The 19,782-nt window shown below is 39.9% G+C and overlaps 1 protein-coding gene across 4 annotated transcripts in view; it reads left to right on the top strand.

Moving 5' to 3' along the window:
- Positions 1-15,975, top strand: part of reep3b (receptor accessory protein 3b) — a 41,936-nt gene extending 25,961 nt beyond the window's left edge. For 2 of the 4 annotated variants that reach the window (XM_067575546.1, XM_067575545.1), the window contains 3 exons: positions 8,144-8,306; positions 12,247-12,380; positions 12,591-15,975. In XM_067575546.1, the coding sequence (XP_067431647.1) occupies positions 8,144-8,306; positions 12,247-12,380; positions 12,591-12,662 (369 nt within the window). In that variant the 3' untranslated portion in view covers positions 12,663-15,975. The remainder of the gene's footprint in view (positions 1-8,143; positions 8,307-12,246; positions 12,381-12,590) is intronic. The other 2 variants (XR_010924784.1, XM_067575547.1) reach the window with 2 other exon arrangements.
- Positions 15,976-19,782: the final 3,807 nt, after the last annotated feature.

Here is a 19,782-nt window from a genome sequence, read left to right as displayed (position 1 = left end):
CCTATCAATTAAAACGATAAGGAATTAATGAATTAAATGGTTTAAATCCAGACAGAAACTTCACCAGTGAAAGTAAACTGAGGTTGAACCGTTGAAGCAGTTTACAGCCTTCCATTGGTTGATTTTTCTGCCAATCAAATGTGTCTGCACTCCTGTTGGCTTGTTTTACTGCCTACACCTTTTCTCTCCTGTGTGCGCTTGTTTTTCTCTCTCAGGCAGTTTAACTGAGTGTGGTGCGTTCCTTTGTCTCGCTAAGCAAGTTAGAGCCCAGAAGCTCCACCCTGCTGTGATGTGATGGTGTTCATATCAAACAGCCCCCGCTGCAATCAGACACAGAGCTGAGTGGCTCATTGAACACTTGTTTATTCAAGGTTTCTTAATATTAAATGTGGCGCGTGTCCAAATTGCACCAAATGTCTGTCTCCACAGTAAATCACCTGTTGAGTGTTTGATGGTTGTTTATTTGTTCTTTAGAACATAACCACTATGAAACAATCAGACAATAACGTTATATTTCTGTCATTCGTGGCCTTTCTCTCTCTCAGAGAAAGCTTTCCAGCCTGTCTCTGTCGCTTGCTCTCCCTCTCAGTTCATTCAATCTCTTTCTCCGTTTTTCTCGTCTTTTTTAAAACGAGTCGGAAAACCCACAACAAAGCCTAACTTTTAACGTTATCAAACGAAGAGAGATGTCGTCCCCTCAACTCTCTCATGGCAGGATTGTACAGCTGCATGAATTTGGTCCAAATTGGACCGAATTTGATGCTGCACTCCCTTGGGTCCACAGCCATGCACCCGCCAAGTGTGGAGTTGATTGGATGAACGGTTCAAGAGCTACACGAAGGACATACATACATACATACATACATGCATACATACAGAGATTCCTTCCTTTAGTAGAGGGACGAATGCAGGAGAGTTGCAATCCTGGAATACTATGCTGATGCAAATGTATTTTCTGTGTCTCTCTCTAAAGTATCTTGTTGTCCCTCAGCTACCACTTACTGCAGAGTCAGTATAAATGAAATGTGTGTGTGAACTGGTTTCATCAGCATTGCGTGAATTCCTGAGGGTATCAGATAATCCCCGCTGATCTCCTGTCTAAGGCTTCACTGCACTGAGGTAATCCCAGGCAGCGGAAATCTACTACTAAATAGAGAGTCAGGTTATTGGATCCACATTCACAGCAGAAACCATAGCATGCATGTAATGATTTAGTGTGATACCTGATCCTGGGTTCATGAGTCACTGTTCAACAAAATCACGATGTTGCTGCAGAACATGTGGGTTCTGAGCTCCAGACACTGATCAGAAGAAGAGAAGAACACTTGTAAATGTTTGTACAGTATTAGTTCCAGGCTTTCACAACTCATACTATGTTGGCTGAGAGACTTTTACCTTTCTGCACTTCATCTTGTGATTTATGTTCCGTTTTGCTGCAAAACCTTCCTACTTATGATGATAAAATGGCAAAGTTGGATAAAACTTAATTCCCCAAATTATTAACATAGATATCCCAGTGTCTCTATTAGGGTCATGAGTGACAGAAAAAAGGAATTTGCCAAGTTAAAAACACTCCAAAACAAATAGATTAATAAGACCAGTGAAGAAGTTAGAATTCACTCATTTGTTGGAACAAGACAAGAGAATAAGACTGTACTGTCCTGTCAGAGTAAAATTGTATTCTACAATTGAGTATGTTTACATGCACTCTAGTATCCCAGGTTTGAGTCTCATCCTGGTTTTGAATATATGTGGGACATGATTTTTACAGGCAAAAAAGGATGTGCTCACAAAATCCCATGTATGCAACTGGTTGGTAAACAATACAGACTAATAAATGCTTACTTGAAATGGCTTGTCACGAATGAATCCAAATGTTAAAGATTGTATACTGTCTCTGCCAACTACATTCAGGTTTCTCAAGAAACTATTTTCCTTTTTCAGAAAAATAATAAAAAGCCAACAAAATTGATGAACCCTCTAATAAAAACAGGAAAAGGAATGACTTAACCCTTAAATACTGTTTGGGTCAAATTTGACCCATTTTGAAATTTGAAAGCAATAAAAAACAAATAACGTTTTTAAGCCTGAAATTTTAGAACATTTCTTAAGTGGCCATGAATATGCAGAAATGGAAATATGTTAAAATTACAGGACAGTGAGGACTGAGTTCAAGGGGGACCTTGACACTGTCATGAGAACTGCCCCTGTCCCACCATTTGTGTTAACATTAGAGGCTCCTGTAGACCTTTGAGGTGTTAAGGGGGAATCTTGAAACAGTGAAAGAGTAAAACTGTGCATAGGCAACATCATGGTGTACATACAGTAGGGACATAGGGTAACAGGGTGCCTTGACACTTTTCATAGCATTTGCACATGCAAACAAGCCTATACCAATGTAACAAATCAAACTCCCATGCAACCAACATAGTGGTTGCCTAACATAGTCCTGCCTATAGTGGAGGGCAGCTTTCATAGGACTATAAAAAGTACCTGAGCTCCTGTTGCACTGATTGTGGAAGGAGAGACACCACCTTCCCCACACGCCAGCCTCAGCAGCCTCAGCAGCACAGTAGTCTGAATCCTGCCCCAATCAGTCTGCAGTCTCACACTTTATTGCCACAAAGTTTGAAATTTGCAAACCAGTTTGCTGTTTTGTTTTACGACTAATACACTCAATACAGAGTTGATTGTGTACAGTTGACAGAAAAAGAGGGCGTGTGGTTTGCAAGCAGGGTTGATTGATGGTTTTAATGGTTATAATGAAACCTACCATTCAAAAAATAGGGTTGCATCATTCCCTTTCAATAAAATTTATAGATATAATTATAGCTGTCTTTTTCTAAAGATATCATGATGTAATCTAGTGTGGCTGTGAATGTATTTTCTCTATAAACAAAGATGTCAAACCTAAAGAAAACACGTTGCTCTCTGAAACATTAATAAAGGATTAACCACCCACCAAGATCTATGGATGTAAAATACCTTTGTGGTTCAACATTTTGTAAAGGGTCAAAAATGACCCGCTCCATACTGTGAAGGGTCAGAATATGAACAGTAAGGGTTAACAGGGTAAATGTCAAGACAAAGGAGATGCAGATAGACCAATCAATACTAAGAGTGTGACTGTGAACATAGAAATTCTAACTTCTCGATAGTGTGTGTGTGTGTGTCCTTGTAGTGACACTAGTCTGGGACTTGTAAAACCCTCCTGTCTCTGCTTACATGAAACATGCTATTAATCACTGCTTCAAAGCTACGCCTCTCTCACTCTCACACATTCCAGTCTTGTGCTTTCTCTCTTTCTTCTTCACTGTCTTTCTCACTCTCTCTTTTTATTTGTCCTCTCTTGGCCGGAAAACTCCCTTTCTTCTCTCTCGTCTCTTATTTCTCATATTCCTTATATTTCCATTGCCTCTCCTTGTCTTTACTCTTTCTCTATCCTCTCCTCTCCCTCCATGGTTTATCATCACAGTGCTATTTCAAATGCTTTCAAAGCTTTTCATGTTTCTAGTTGGAATGATTAACCCTGGCTAGTATATAAAACCAGCTGCGTTGTACATAAAATCCACCTGTCTGAACCTGCCAGTCTGACTGGACCAAAGCAGCTCAGAGAGCACTTCTGAGAAAGATTTCTGCAGAAACTGCGGCCATGGTTTGGTTTACAAATGCTTCTCGGTATTTAGACCCATGCACATCAATAAACATGCATATTAATGTGAATGTAGCCTGCAGCTGAATCTGTAAAGCATCTACAGATTTAAAGAAGCAGACTGCTCTTTGAAAACTTGGCCGTGCTGCTCATTCTGTTTTACAGCTTTCTTCAGTTGTTGTTCTGCTCCCTGGTCTGTGAGCTATAACTCAACTCTGCTCATGCCCACATGACACACCTCAACAGTGCCCAGTGTGCAATGTTCCTTTCTGTTTGATCTGACCTGCAGATGTTCTAACACAGGAACATGTTGCTCTCCTTGTACTGATGTGTATGCTAGTACTATTTGTAGTTTTGGTTTTCTGGCTTTCTGATAATCTGATGTCTTAACTGTCATGTAAACAAGAAAGCTGGTTTGTGTAATGGGAGTTGGAGCATAGAGAAACTTGATTTCCCCCGCTAGATTCCTCCTGGAGAATGCTGATTTCTTGGCCATTATCTCCAATTGGCATGTGCATCTAAATAAGTCAGTTTAACCCTTTCATGCATAGTGGTCACTACAGTGGACAGTTATTTAAAAGCCGCTTTCTTATATATTCATGAGTTTTAATAGTATAGTTGCACGTCAGCCAACACAGTGGACTCTAGTGTGTCATCCCATACACTGCCATCCATTGGCCAGCCTTTGTAAGTGCAATACAAATTTCTCATAACCGTAGACTGTAAAAGCTCAAAACCAAGATGGCCGCCTGCCGGCCGGAAATGCTCATCAGCTCAGGAATATCTTGCCAATCCTTCTATAGTAATAGACCCTTGCAGGTAAATAACATTTTGTAACATCGAGTCACAACTAAGGAGTAACACAATTGTTAAAATTTCCAAGTATTGATTTTATGTTGGGAGGAAATGACGATTAATCATCTGTCCACTAAGTTGGACAAACTCCTTGAAAAATGCGTGTTTAAAAAAAAAAAGTTCAAATATTTTTTTTTCATGCCTAAAGAGGAATAAAAACACTTAGGAAAAAAATCCTGACTGAAGTTATCATAATTCATGCATGAAAGGGTTAAATCAGCCATGGATCCATGATAAGGTCAGGGGTAGGGAGGCAATCTGATAAGTGACCTGCTGAATTTCTACACAGATTTGACTGTAACCAGGTTACTACAGGGCATGAAAACATGTCCTCTGGTTACCTGCGTTACTGATGTCTCTGAGTAACCTCAGGTCTTGTGTGCATGTTAATCTACTGAGTCAGTTGGACTTCTCTGTGACAAAAAGTAGCATGGGTTTACAGTGACTTCTGCATTTTACAATAAAACTTTAAAGGTGCACTATGTAAGATTTATATAGCATAAAGCTCACTGTTTACAGTGAATCTGTGTTGTCAAGATATCTAAATGTGCTGCCTGTGCTTTCTGTTGATGTGCTGCCCCATAATTGTTTTGTGCAGGTGGTCAAATCTTACGTAGTGCACCTTTTTAAAGTAACACTGGCTACTTTTAGATGAATGAATGAGATGTTTCCTTTTTAATCTAGTCTCTCCATGTCTCAACCATCCATCCATCTCTTGGTTTTTAATTCCACTGGTTTCCAAGATACATACATAGCATGATAATACAAGCAAGGAATTATTCCCAGAGTCCTGATGGTGCATTCAAGATAACACGGACATCCACTATTTGAAAATCAGCTGTTTAAAAAACAAAAACAAATTCACCTAATCATTTTAATACATCCATGTTTGCTCATAGACACTTTTCACCAAACGTGTTATTTACCACCTCAGTGTTAGAAGAGACAGTTGCTATGTGCAAAACACAAGAGTGAACAAAACATTCACACCCACACCAGGAAGACCACACCCTCAAGACTTTACAGTTCATGGGCGTCTGTGTGTCGATGGTATATTTCCCTTGTGCCTGCATAAAAGACAGAGACAACACTATACTGGCTTATCAGTGTATGAAGTCAGATCAACACTCTTACACAAGCAGCCATGGTGAGCTTTGACAAATCAACAGAAGTAATGGAAAATATTTGGGACTTGTAGTTGACTTACTCCCATGCTAAACTGTTTACTGTGGCATGAAAACATCCTACTGCTTACTCTTTTGGCTTTTGCTATGTTTTCCTCTTACAGTGTCATCGGTACATTGATAATAACATAATTGATAATAACATCTTTTCTAGCCCAGTACTGCATGTAAAAGTGTAATTATATAGTCAGAAATATTCTGTTAATTAGTTTATTCATAGTGATGAGTGATGAGTTCTGAATTACACACATGAACAGTGTGATTGTAGTGTTGAACTCAGAACAGGTGCAGCCTTCATGCACCTTAGTGCTCCTCCCACCTCAGTGCATGTCCTCACTGCAGCAGGTCATTCTCCTGCAGCTACACACTCACTGACCACATATTGGCTTTTCCTAATCATTAGCCTCAGGTCCCTGGACGGCCAGTGTAATGGACTTTTCTAAATTCAAGTTAATGTTGTCAATCCCCCGGTGTTGTGTGCTGGTTGTTTCTCTCCTTGGGGCTTGTAATACACTGAACACTGTACAGCAAGGCCTTTTGGAAAATACTTGCACACATAGAATAACATGCTCCTGCAAACACTTGATTGATTGTAGAGCTGCAACAATTAGTAGATTAATCGATTAGTTGCTAACTATTCAATTAATTGCCAACTATTTTGATAATTGATTAATTGCTTTGAGTCTTCTTTTTTTTTTTTTTAAGAAAAATGTGAATATATTCTGCTTTCTCTAGTCTTCTATGACAGTAAACTCAGTATCTTTGGTTTTTGGACTGTTGGTCGGGACAAAACACATTTTTCACAACTTTTTGCCATTTTACTGACTAAGCAGCTAATCAATTAATTGAAAAAATAATCATCAGACTAACTGATAATGTTGCAGCCCTAGCAAAGTGTGTCTACAGTTAGTTCAGACTGTCTTTGTATGAAATTGACTGTAGGTTATCTAAATGCATGCTTCTGTTTCTACACAGCTTGGAAGATGTAAGATATCTTCTTCTAATATGATATGACCTGTTGACTGTATATTGAACACTTGTGGGAACATACGTCACTACTGCTGCACTTGCTCTGCTTTAAGTGTCTAACTGCTGTGCACGCTGATTTTATAAAACCACATCGTTTGGTTTCTAATTCCATTTTTTTACATTGGGTCAAGGTTATGTTGTGTGGATCTGCCCTGACTTGCTTCCTAGCTTAACCCTCTTGTGACTTTGTTTCTCTTTGTCTCTCTGTACTGACATCCCTCTTTCTGTAGGGTTTCTGTGCTTCAGCAGGCTGCTCTGGGAGGTAAAAACCAGTCAGTGTAAGCAGCATGGACAGAATGTTTCCCTGTCATTTCATACCAGCATTATTCTCCCATGTCTCCATGCTCCCCATCCTTTCTGTTCTTTTACCAGACCAGGTAGCTTACTGTAGTAATAAAGTATCAAATACATTGAACTCATTGAAGTATTTATAACCTCATTTTCCTTCATTTATATCCTTAATGTTTTGGAGATTTTTTTGTACCTGTGTTTAAAGCTTTCATTTCATAATAACACTTGACTCCATCAGAAATGTCTCCAGTCAGTTTTTTCTTAAGTTTCTGTTGCTGTTGGTCATTTTCTTTACTCTTTTAGTGCTGTTGTCTCCATCACTGTAGAATTCAGGTTTCACATATGATATTCCTAAAGATCATAGCATGTTGTGTTCATAAGTATACAGTATGTTCACCCTTTTATTTATACTGTGCACATATTTGAGTCAACATATAGTGTTAAGGATGTCTAACTGAGTCTCAAGTGATTGGTAGTGGAAGTGGACAGATACTGATCAGTATAGCATGTCTTTACAGCAGTTTGACACCCAGATTGTGGGTTTTATGAGTACACAGGTTGATGGAAACACACTTAGTGTTAGAGAAATGTCTGAATTGAATTCCATCAGAGTAATGCAAAAACAACAACAGTAAAAGGTTAAGTTAGTCAGACAGATTCAGATATCAGTTCTCTCACTGCTCAGTTTTCACATTCAGCTCTAAAGCTACTTCCAGTGCTGCAACCAATCAATGATGTGTGAGACGTGCATAGAATGTCTATCAGGATGGGTCCTCAAGTCAAGCAAAATACGTCTGTGTGACATTTAACAGATGAGTGATAGTAAGTTGTTGTCCAAAATAGTAGATAAGCATATTCTCATGATTATTTGCCTTTTATAGAAACAATAAACACATATATTTAGATGTTTTTTTTTTGATAAATCAGCTGAAAGCCTCCAGATATTCAGAGGGAACAGCAGGCTCTCCACTGGTTGGAAAGTAGTTTGAACAGCCTGTTGACTCTCACTCACTTCATCAGTGTGTTGGATTGTGTCCTGTTGATCCCTGAGAGATCTGAAGTGCTGTTTGCTGCTGATGCAATATTGACTTGTGTGTGTGTGTGTGTGTGTGTGTGTGTGTGTGTGTCACAGGGTCAGGGTGCCATCACAGAGAAGCTTCGTAGCCTGAGTATGCATGACCTCACACAGATAAGCCAGCAGGACGAAAGAGGAAACCAGCTCTACCAGTACAGCTCCCATTCAGCCAACCCAGCCATCAGGAGATCCCAGAGCACTGACGCTGCTGACGGAGCAGGTACACACACACGCACACGCACACACATGCACACAAATAAAACAAAAAAATGACAAAAGATCTGAATGAGGGTCTGATCTCTTTGGGCAGGTCTTAATCTTTATCAAGGAGGAAGTCTGTATGTGTGGATGTGAGGGTTAAAGCTAAGAAATATAACCAGGTGCAAACCCCAAGCATGCCTTGAAGGTTATCAATAAAATTTTACATTTAATCCGAAATTTCACAGTGAGCCAAAAGGGAAAACGTAGCGGTGAGAAGTCTGGCGGCAGCATTTTTGAAGAATTTTAATTGGCAGGCTCATTATTGGAGGTCCCATCCGTGATTCAAACTTATAAGACATACATTTACATACGTTTAACATTCAGAAAGTCTTGCATGATTCTGCTTTCACATTCAGCCACAGATGTTCTGCTTAAACCCCACTGCCTCCACTCAATGTAAACAAATTCAAATTACATACAGTAGATAGAAAAAAAAGATTCAGCCACAGATTTAAAGAAGTATAGAATTTCTAACTGTAGAAATAGCACAGTTTTCCCTCACATAGCAGAGACACAGGGTTCAGTTCCCAGAAGCAATACCGCCGGCTACTAGACTATAATCAGCCTTTTAGCAGGAGGAAAGCTGGCCGGGGTTCTCGTCCTTGTCACTGCACTAGAGATGTACTAATCGCTGGAGCTGCCTGGCGGGTCAGTCTGCTGCGTGTTCCGTCCTTCTGGTGAAGCTCATCACCGTCGATGATGAGGTCACAATATGCAGACATGAATGTTCTTCTTGGGAGAGTACGGACTGTACCACAGCCTGATTGGAACTGATCTCAGGTGGAAAAACGACTGCAAATTTCCACATTTTTAGGCAAAGCTACCCCATACTCAGGACTGAAACTGTGGAATCACTTATCTCACCAGGGAGGAGACCCACAGATAGGTCAGCGATATGATAGATATGACAATATCACAGAGAAAACACTGCCATATCAACTTATCATTTTGGTCTTTATGTTTCTTTGTTGTTGTACATGTCTTTCTACTCGCTCGCTGAGATCTGCAGGTTGGCTGGCATTTCAATGAAAGCACTTTGCAGCTGTGTGTGAGATGACTTCCCAGCAGACAGAGGGGATGAGGTTGAGTGGGATGCTGGTGGAATGTCAAACACACACTCTCTCTCTCTCTCCGTTCCGTCTGTCTATACGTCTCTTACACACAGCCGGTTAGTGAGCCATGAGGAGGGAGGGAGGGAGGAGAGGACAGAGATGAATGTATAGGAGGAAAGAAAGTGAAGATGTATGGGATGGATGGAGAAGGAGTGAATTGGATGAAGAGGTGGATGGAGGGAAGGAAGGCTGGTAGACAACATTAGCATACTGAGAGAGGAAAGACTGTATTATGTATTCAGCTCAGCCAGACTGCAGAGAGACACAGAGAGCACAGGAGGAGAGATGTTTTCACCCTTTATGGTTCTCCCTGCTATGGAGGCTTTTCAGGTGACATCACACAGCCTCTGGTGGCCATGTTGGATGTCCTTTTTTTTTCTTGATTGTTGTGTTAAACACATGATTGTGCAGAGCCAAACCAACAATGAATTGATCTACTGTCAAGTATTGTGTGTGTGTGTGTGTCCAAACAAACTGACACATCTTATTCCTCTGTGCCATAGCTTCATTGTTGTCCAAAAACACATTGGAACACATCAGTGAGTCACACTGTTGCACTGGGTGACATGTTCCTTCATAACCATCAACACACATACACACACACACACACACACACACACACACACACACACACACACACCGTCCTGCTGCCAGAAATGCTCAGTAGAACACCAAATGTGGATTCATCCACTGCTGAAAATAGTCCCCAATAAAAGCATTATTTCCTATCGCCAAAAACGACAGTGCCCAGCTGTTTTGGGAAATGACTCCTTTTAAAAATGAAACCATATATTTGTGAGCTGTTTTTAAAGATTTAAGTCTTCAGATGGAACCAATGGGCTTAAACCTGAGAGCCACAGGCAGGGTAGTGAAGTCAGACAGTATTGAGAGATTGGTGGTTTTGGTTTTTGTATGGGGTTTGTTGACAGTTTAAATAAATAGAATAATGCCAGCCTTACTCTTCAACAGAGTCAAACACATACCGTCATTCTATAGTTAATACATGACAGTGCTTTGTGTGTGTTTGGACTTATTAGCTAGTTGAATATTTGAAAGCTGGAGCTGCGCTAATGAGACCTTCAACTGATGATTAGTTTTTGTGCTGTGTCATAAACTCCGCTCACAGTCTGTCTACACAGGCTGCGTAGTGAAAGCAGCGAGTTAGCAGATCTGCAACAGTTCAATCGGTTTCACACAGGATGTGTTCATGCACAGCACTGGCGTGTGGTCATCTGCTTTTTGGCAGCAACACAATCACAGTAGTTACGCGTATAAAACGGAAGAAAATGGATTTGAAGAAGAAAGTCTTGGTCGTGGTTACGCAAATAAAGTGTGAGTAAAGCGCGAGCCTGTATTAAGAAATATAGTAGTGTATCTGTTTCATCAGACACGCATGAGATGAATGACTGTAGACAGGCTGTTGCACATGCTGCACTGATCCTGTTTCCAGCCACTGAAACTCAGCCCGCACAGATAGAATCAATGTCCTGGGGATACACAAATAATGTTTCACTAACTTTGTCATTTAATATATTTTCAACCAGATCATGTTATTAACAGCGTCTAATGGATCACAGACTGAGCATTAACAACTCTATTCCCAGAGCTCAAAGTCATTTTGTCTGACCAACATAAATCCAAATTTTTTTTTTTTTTTCACTATTTTATCAAAATGTTTTTATCTTCTGCAACTGAGCTGTATTCCATGGTTTGAGGCAACATAAGAGGAGAGCAGATTCAGAGGGATCTCAGTGGGTTTGGAGATGCTTTTGGCTGAGCTAGACGCAGCGTTGACTGATAAAGCCCACAGCTCTCTACATGACAGGAAATTGGAGCGTTTTACCACAGAATAGACTGGTAATGGCTGGAATGACTGGAATGACTTGATTTGTTCTCCACAGCCCAGACAGAAAATGTTTATAAAAAAAAAAAACCTGGAACAGAAAGGCAACACGTTCTTCCTTTGCAAATAACTTTTTCATTTGAGAGTGAGGAGCAGGAGATGAGTGTGCTGCTCAGACAGCACTCTGCACTCTACAGTCATGAGTCTGCAGCAGGCTGGAGACACTCAACAGGGTTCTAGACAACTACCAAAGCAGACTGCAGTACTTTTAATTGCAGTGCTGAACACTGTTTCAGTCTTTCATCGCTGCTAGTTCTGGAATCTTTTATTGTCTTTTTGCAATAACAGCTGATTACCATCCAACCATCTTGTGTTGGAATTTGAAACCTCGTGTGAAACTGGCCTCTGTCTCATCCCACCCTGTTTCCTCTGGGAGTGGAAAGGTGGTGAGTTGCTTCCAGCTCTGGAGAGTGGGAGGTTTTCTCTTATAGACTCCAGATGTGACCGAAACAACAGCAGAAAGAACTAGAGCTAGAGCAGACAGAAAACACGTCGCTGTTTGGATACGAACAGGACTGAAACACTAACTGGACACTAATACAGACATTTTCATACTGTGTGTATATATAACAATATAAATTTAATCATGTTATCTCTAAAAAAAGTGCCATGTTGGTGATCATTAACATAAAGAGAATGTGATGCTGATAAATGTGTCTGAGATGAGTGTCTTCTAGAAACACACTAACTGCTGTGTTTCTATGAGAAGAGACAAAGGCAGTGAGGCAGCAGTAACAGCTGGTGTCTGCTGACCTCTGCTGGTCAGCTTCCTCTCACACTCTGCCACTTCAAACACTCAGCTGTCAAACACACCTCATTTGTAAGATATAAACTTTATATTGCCAAAATATAAGTCTGAGTTGATGTGTGTGTGTGTTTTTCAGAGTACTTTTATGACCAGGAGGAAAGGTCAGATGAAGAGGCTGAGCCAACCTTCTCTGAAGACGAGGCTGTTAGTCAGAAAGGACTGAGACGTTCGCAGAGCGTCAAGATGGCACGATCCAGAGTCCGCAAAGAAGTAGGTGTCCTTCACCCTTCTGTTGAAAATGATCTACTCACAGGACAACAAGTGTTTGTAATTATATCTGTCTATAAAAAGGAAAGAATCATAAGAATGTCATAATATCATAATAAAAAGAAATCTACACAACAGCCTGCACAGACTCAGGGTGTATAAACACATTCCTGCTACATTTTAAGTCCATTATTTTTATTATTTTGTCACCAGGTTCGCTATGGATCCTTGAAGATTAAAGGCAAGAAGAGACCAGCACTGAGCTCTGTTAACTATGGATTGTGAAAAGACTCTGCTCACACACACACACACACACACACACACACACACACCGCTGAGCTTCTGCTGATTGGTGGATGATATAGTCAGCCTGTATTCCAGCTCTTGTCAGTCTGACTTCTCACTCCGCTGAACTCTTTTATCTCTTTTTATCTCTTTTATAACGAGCTTTCTGCTGACATATTTATGACCTGATACATCCTCTTTTTTTTTTCCCCTCTCAGAGAACTTTGATGGTTGTCTGCGAGTTGTTGCCGTACATTATGTTTGTTGCATGGACCTGTGTGTTTTATTTGTTTTTCATTAGAATTGTAGGTTTTAGGTGTGATGTTATATATGTGTAGTCTTTTAGATTTTAGATCCATCTTTTAGTTATTTCATACAAGTTTGGTGGTATGACTTTCTCATAAGGCATCCTCCATGAAGGCTTTATAAGCTGCAACTAATAAATCACCATCATTTATAGCTCAGTCATTAGAACTAATACAAGCTTCCAGGTTGTCAGAAATCCCTTTAGCTGGTGGTTATCTTCCTAATCAATGTGTTAGTTGATTAGATTTTAATTTGTCAATACCAAATATTCCCAAGTTCCAGTTGTTTTTCTTTCTCTTATGTGATGATAAATTGATAATCTGGAGGTTTCCGACTGTTGGTGGAACAAAATAAGCCATATATCATATATCAATTTGAGTTTCAGGAAAGTTAAAACCATTTTCAACCAAACTAAACTATTCAACAATTAATTGAGAAAATAATATCCATAATTAGATTAGAAAATCAGAAAACACATCATCTGACATGTTGTATCATTATATAGTTGTTATGGGAGTTATGTGTCTGGTATTCCAACATTCACTCTCCCATTAGTTTGCATTAAATATACATTTTGAAAGAAGAAACAACACATTCTTTTGAACTCTTAAGCAATAAAACACACCCTTCGATGCAATAGACTCACATGTTCTGCCGTTAGCTTACAATGGCTAATGTTAGCAAACTTTAGATAGATAGTGCTGTGTAACTGACATTAAAGTTCAGTTCACTGACTCTACTTATACAACTATTACTCTACATTTTAGCATGTTACACATACGCATTTCAGTGCTTACATCACAGTTAAGATCAATGTAAATGCCTCTTGTGGCCACAGTTGCCCTCAGCTCCACTGAGGTTTTTGCTGTCTTTTAGCTGTTTTGCTTTCAGTGATAAAGCCAGTGTACACCACCTGCCCAGCACCAAACAGCATATAGACAAAGTTAGCAACTAGCTGGTGAGGAAAGCAGAATATTAGCCATGACTCCAAATGAAATGTAAATAGGCAACTGTTTGCTAACATATTCACCATAACAACTTTAGAAGGTGATGACATGTCAGTGTTGTGCTGCCCCCAAGTGGCAAAAAACCCCCAAACAAATCAATGAATACAGCTTTAAACATTAACATTTGTATGTGGTGACATAACTTGGCAACCCAAGTTGTTTTTATTAATGGCTTATAACTGACTTATGATGCATCAGTAAATGATGAATTACCATTAGGGTCAGGCTGTCAGCTTATAAACCCTTCATATGGGGTACCTCATGGTCATTTGTACCAGTTTTGCTCCTGCTGCCTTTCAGGTGTTTTATGAAAGAGGAACTTGTTCCTATTTCAGCCTCTGACACTAGTGTGTTGGGGGTTCATTAACTTCCATATGGCTCACTATACTAATGGACACTCTTCTTACTCTGAGGGACACCTCAAGGCTCAGACACTTGCAACATTCCGGTGACCTTCAAAGAAACAGGGTGTCTTTACAAGAGCCAAGAGTTCACCAGCAGTACTAACATGAACATTTTGAACTTTAGGAGAGAGTGGAGTTGAATGAATCAGATGTGGAGCTGAGCCTGTCTGAGTGAAACACATTTGAATCAATCTAAAGAACACCAGCAGATGAACACTATCCCTGATTCCTGTCAGAGGGGGAGACTGTGAACACCGGAGAAGAGAAAGAACGGGAAGAGAAACCAAATAAATGAAACAAAATGATCCTTCCAAGTGTGTGTGTGGGGATTTCAGCCTTTCTGAAGGCCCAAAACCCTCTTCTTTTCCTGCTTTTTAATCATGTATTTTTATATGACTGTGTGTCCTGATCACTCCTGGTTGTAAATTTCTATCTGCATTTCTCAATATCAGTGATGATTGGCTTTTTGAATGTTATGTGTCAGTGTGTTGGATCAAAAGGAGTCTTTTTTTTATTGTAACCACCTTTTTTTTTTTTTGCACATACACCTCCAACGAAACCTTTTTATCAATGCTGTTGTTGCTTTTCATCTCATTTTCTAATGTACTTTGCTGTGGGAGGATGCAGCACACATGAGTGGATTATGCATCCTTGATGATGGATGCTCTAGTAAATCTAACGGTGTCATGATATGTGAAACTTTGGCTTGTTTTTGTCCTCTGGCACTGCAGTGAGTACACTGCTCACAAGCTGTAGAAAGCTCTACACTTTCTGTGTTAAAGATAGAGATTGTGAAGAGTCAGTTTATGTGGTTTCTCTGGTAGAAACCTTGTTATTCTAGTCTGTCAGTGAGCAAAAGTACTGACCTATTCAAGTTCTAAAAAACTAGATTAATAGAAGATATAGACAGGTGACAGATTGAAGGTCAAACCTGAAGGAATCTCTCTTCCACAATGATGCTGCCTCCATACAAAGGTCACAGAAAGGTTTAAGGACTATGAGAATGATGTGAATCATGCTATGGTCTTCACCAGATCTCAACCCGAATTGGAGCACTTTTTAAGCAGAAATCACATTTCCCGTGTCAGGGTTTGTGAATTTGTGACATCTTCCTGTCAGCGAGGATCTGCACAGATGTTCGTCTCGCATGGTTTGCACGCACTAACTGCACATGTGAACACATCAGCCTAACAGAGCGGCGATCAAGTCCACCCCGCTGCTTTTGGAGTATATCTGGCACTACAGCTCTCAGACACCATCACTCCTCTGCACCTCCTCCTCCCCCTCTGAGCAACCCTTCCATCCCTCACAGATACAGTATTATACACAGTACCAGTCTTAATGTGCTTGTGGCTGACATCATTGGTTTCCCAGAGTTCCAAATAGGTGTTGAGGTGCAATAACAAGCCAAACCTCCTCATGACTTGGTGTCCATTGAATGCTTATAACTGACTAATGATACCAAAGCTTCATGTACTTACCCAGAGCTGTGTGACTGGGCTTTTTGATCTGTGTAGGGGAAATGTCTGGTGTGTTGATTACTGGATTGTAAATGCAATAAAATAAAGCTGCCTGATTACAGTCAGGACAACAAATGTTTGTGGCGTGTTGAATCACCATTCTCTGTGTCTCCAGTAAGTGTGTGTGAGTGTCTCAGCAGTAGATCCTCACTGTGACTCAGTCCCAGGTGCTACCTCTCATGGAATCATCACTTTTACAGCTGAGACTTTTGCACTGATGAATGTATTCAAGTCAGAAATAAGCTGCTGTTTCTGTCAAAGTAACCATGTACTGTTTTTGAATATGTGTATAATCCTGAAAAACTGCCATTACAAAGCACACGACTATAATTTACACATATAAACATTTCACACACTGTGTATTGACATGAGCTACACAGACATGTTTACTCCCAGCCTGCCTCTCTGCTTCACAGGATTAACCTTACTAAGACTGTTGGTATGTTGAGGTAAATCCATGATGATGACAGGATTCATATTTCTCCTTTTATAACTATTCTCTTGAGTTTTAAATTGGGAGATTTGGCGTCCTGTATAAATCCAGCAGCTCTCTGAGGCTGTAGCTACTTAGCTACAGAAAAGAGCTAAACGCTGACATCATCATCATCATCATCATCAAGTCAATTCAATTCAATTTTATTATAGCGCCAAATCATAACAGAGTTATCTCAAGGCACTTTTCACATAGAGCAGATCTAGAACGTACTCTTTAATTTACAGAGACCCAACATTCCCCCATGAGAGGCACTTGGCGACAGTGGTGAGGAAAAACTCCCCTTTGATGGGAAGAAAACTCAAGCAGAAGGTGCCAGTTGGGTTGAGAAACAGTCAACATTAATAGTACAGTATATAGTATGTAGTTTACTGTTTACCATGTCTACAGTCACCAAACACACAAGTAGAGCTGAGGCTGATTGGGCTGTCATTAGTTTTACAGGTATTTAGTGGCCTGGCTAGATGAAACATCAAGACATCATCAAAGTTATTCATCCTGTGAGAAACAAGATTGTGCAACACTAATCTCATGGCAATCTATTAAATATTTGTTTGTTGTTGAGATATTTCACAACCTCATGGTGGCGCTAGAGGAGAAGTCAGAGGATCACCAAAGACAATTAGATTCATCCTCTGGGGATCATGAATATCTGTACAGAATTTCATGGAAATCCATCCAGTAGTTTGGATGGACTGACACTGTCATGCCTTTAAACATGTTCTGGATGCTGTCACAGTTCCATAGTTATTATGTATATATATACATGATTTTGTTTATTCATATGATTATTTCATAATGTCTCCATTATTTAATATTCAACACTTTGGCTCTTCATATTATTGGAGTTTGTTTCATGAATTACAATCATGCAGAGAAAACTTACACACACACACACACACACACAAGTGCAGCTTAGATCTTTTTATTAGTTCTGAACATCTCACACCTGTAACATCACTGATAAGGCAGCAGAGCTTGAAAAAGTCTGTGTGTGTGTTGTTTTTGTAATTACTATACATTTATGCTGGCAGCTACTCAACGATTCAGTTAATTTGCATTTTGTATTTTAATTCCAAAATGAAAACTGAATCAGAAATTGAGCATCACCAGCAGAGACACAGAGTCATCATCTTTGTTCAGCAGAACACTTTGAGTTTAACATCACTCTCACATAACACACAACATGGTGAATCATACCATGCTTTTCTTGTAATTAACATTTGAACATTAAATAAAGATATTATTACAAACAGCAAAGACATGGCATATCTGGTTTCATTATAAGACACACAGCTGAGCCTGACACTAGCACGATGTTTCATTCAGGCACAAGGTGTCATCAGTGTCCAGAGAGCAGCTGACAGCTGATCCATCACTCTGAGAACAGGAGCATCTCACACCTGTGTGACATCACTGAGAAGGCGGAGCTTTTCAGCAGGGCTTGAAAAGTCGGAGGGTCCTATCTTACACCCAGCGCAAAGCGGGACCAAGCATGACGCAAGTTTCTTTGTTAGTTTAAGACCGACGCAGTTGTCATTTTCCTGTCCAGCGCCCATGTTGTTTAAATAGCAAATGGACTTGCATCCATCTGAGCGTCCATGGGCTTGTTGGTCTTAAAATGAGGTGTGGTCAGGCACAAATTGACCAAATCGTGGCAATACATGTAGGTATTTAAACAGACGGACAACAACATATCAAACACAGATCAACTTTCCTGCTACATCAATACATGAAGACATGAGGAACACATGAGGAAATAAATGAGGTGAAAACAATGATTAAACTAAAGAAGGAAAGAACTCTGGACAGCTTCTATCTGCTGCCAGCAGCAGGATCAGAACCTTAGAGAGCTGATCAAGACCTGATTACTGTGTTAATGATTCTTTACATGATTAAAATGAATGATTTAATTTTTGAACAATATTTAATAAGTATTCTTTAACATTTTTGAGAGTACAGTGATCAGGTTTCCATACTTTCAGTAATTAAAACCCCGCTGATTTGACCTGTTACTCCATGACTGAACAAAACGATTTTAAAGAAACCAAATTAAAAAAATAAACCTTTTCAAAAACCAAACGAAAATACATTCACAACAATTTAATGAACAGGATCTTAAATTGGTGGTCTGGGGCTACAGGAGGGTCCAGGAACAGCAGGGGCCAGAGTGTTCATTATGGATCGTGTGCTTTCACTTCATGCATGAGCAGATCTGTTTCCTCTGCAGAGAAGTATTCCTTCTTACCACTTGGCAAATGTGCCATCATCATAGCAATCCACCAAGGTGCAAGCGCACCTGACTCTTAAAGGGAATGGGAGATGACACTCTGATTGGTTTATTGCATGTTACGCCAAAAACACACCCATGATTAATTAAGAGACTATGAACAACCCCTTTGAACTATGCGTCTGGTGCTGCAACCATTTTTCCGCCGTTGAAATAGCAGAAGTGGATTTGGACACATCCTAAATGCACTTGCGCCATACGCTTCAGACCGTGTGCTTTAGATCATTAAAATAGGGCCCAGTGTGTGTGTTGTTTTTGTGATTACTGTACATTTATGCAGGCAACTACTTAATGATTCAGTAAATTTGTATTCAGTAATTCCAAAATGAAAAACTGAATCTGAAATTGAGCTTGAACATTCAGGTCAAAAATAGTTGTTTGAAAAAAAAACACCCAAAACTTGAACCAGCTCAACCTACCAGATGTGACTAAAAGCTCCAGAAAACTTCCAATAAGTGTGCTTGATACACTTGATACAACTTGATATACATATTGAATCAAACTGCCAAATTCAAATTCAGTATGTGCCATCACAGATACAATACTCTACAGGTATACTGTCTTTCCTTTTGAGTCTGAAATCTTAAACTCTGAAAAGAAACAAGACACTGCAGAAAGTCATAAGGGAAGAGATAAGAAAATAAGAATCTCAATAAGACATTGTCAAATGTAGCTAGATTTAGGACAGAAGCAGGCTCTGAGGACAATATCCTGCATGTACAGTAACAGCTTCAAATAAAAGAACATGTATGCTAATGGTCCCACAGTTGCTGGTTGGCAGACAACCAAACAGTGTGAGAGAGAGCAGATTCTGTCTGTTTCACAGTCTGCTGTTGTGATTCTCCAAACCCGTTTCTGGATGTCAGCCTGGATTCCAGGTGTGAACACAATCCACTAAACAGCTACTACTAATGTGCCATGCAGCTCTGATACTGTGCAGGTGTTTGTATCATTCCTGTAATCAGCTGATCAGATGTGGACAATGTTACAGAACATCACATACAGATCCAAATCCATCCAGGCAGTTTGATATGATTTATTTTACCTGCTTACTAGCATGATCACTCTTTCTTCTCAGAGTTTACATACTGGTAAAATGA

Source organism: Thunnus thynnus, chromosome 20 (assembly GCF_963924715.1).
Source record: "Thunnus thynnus chromosome 20, fThuThy2.1, whole genome shotgun sequence".
NCBI classification, from domain to species: Eukaryota; Metazoa; Chordata; class Actinopteri; order Scombriformes; family Scombridae; genus Thunnus; species Thunnus thynnus.
The sequence above is the reverse complement of the archived record's forward strand: the minus strand, read 5'-3'. Positions and strand labels throughout refer to the sequence as shown.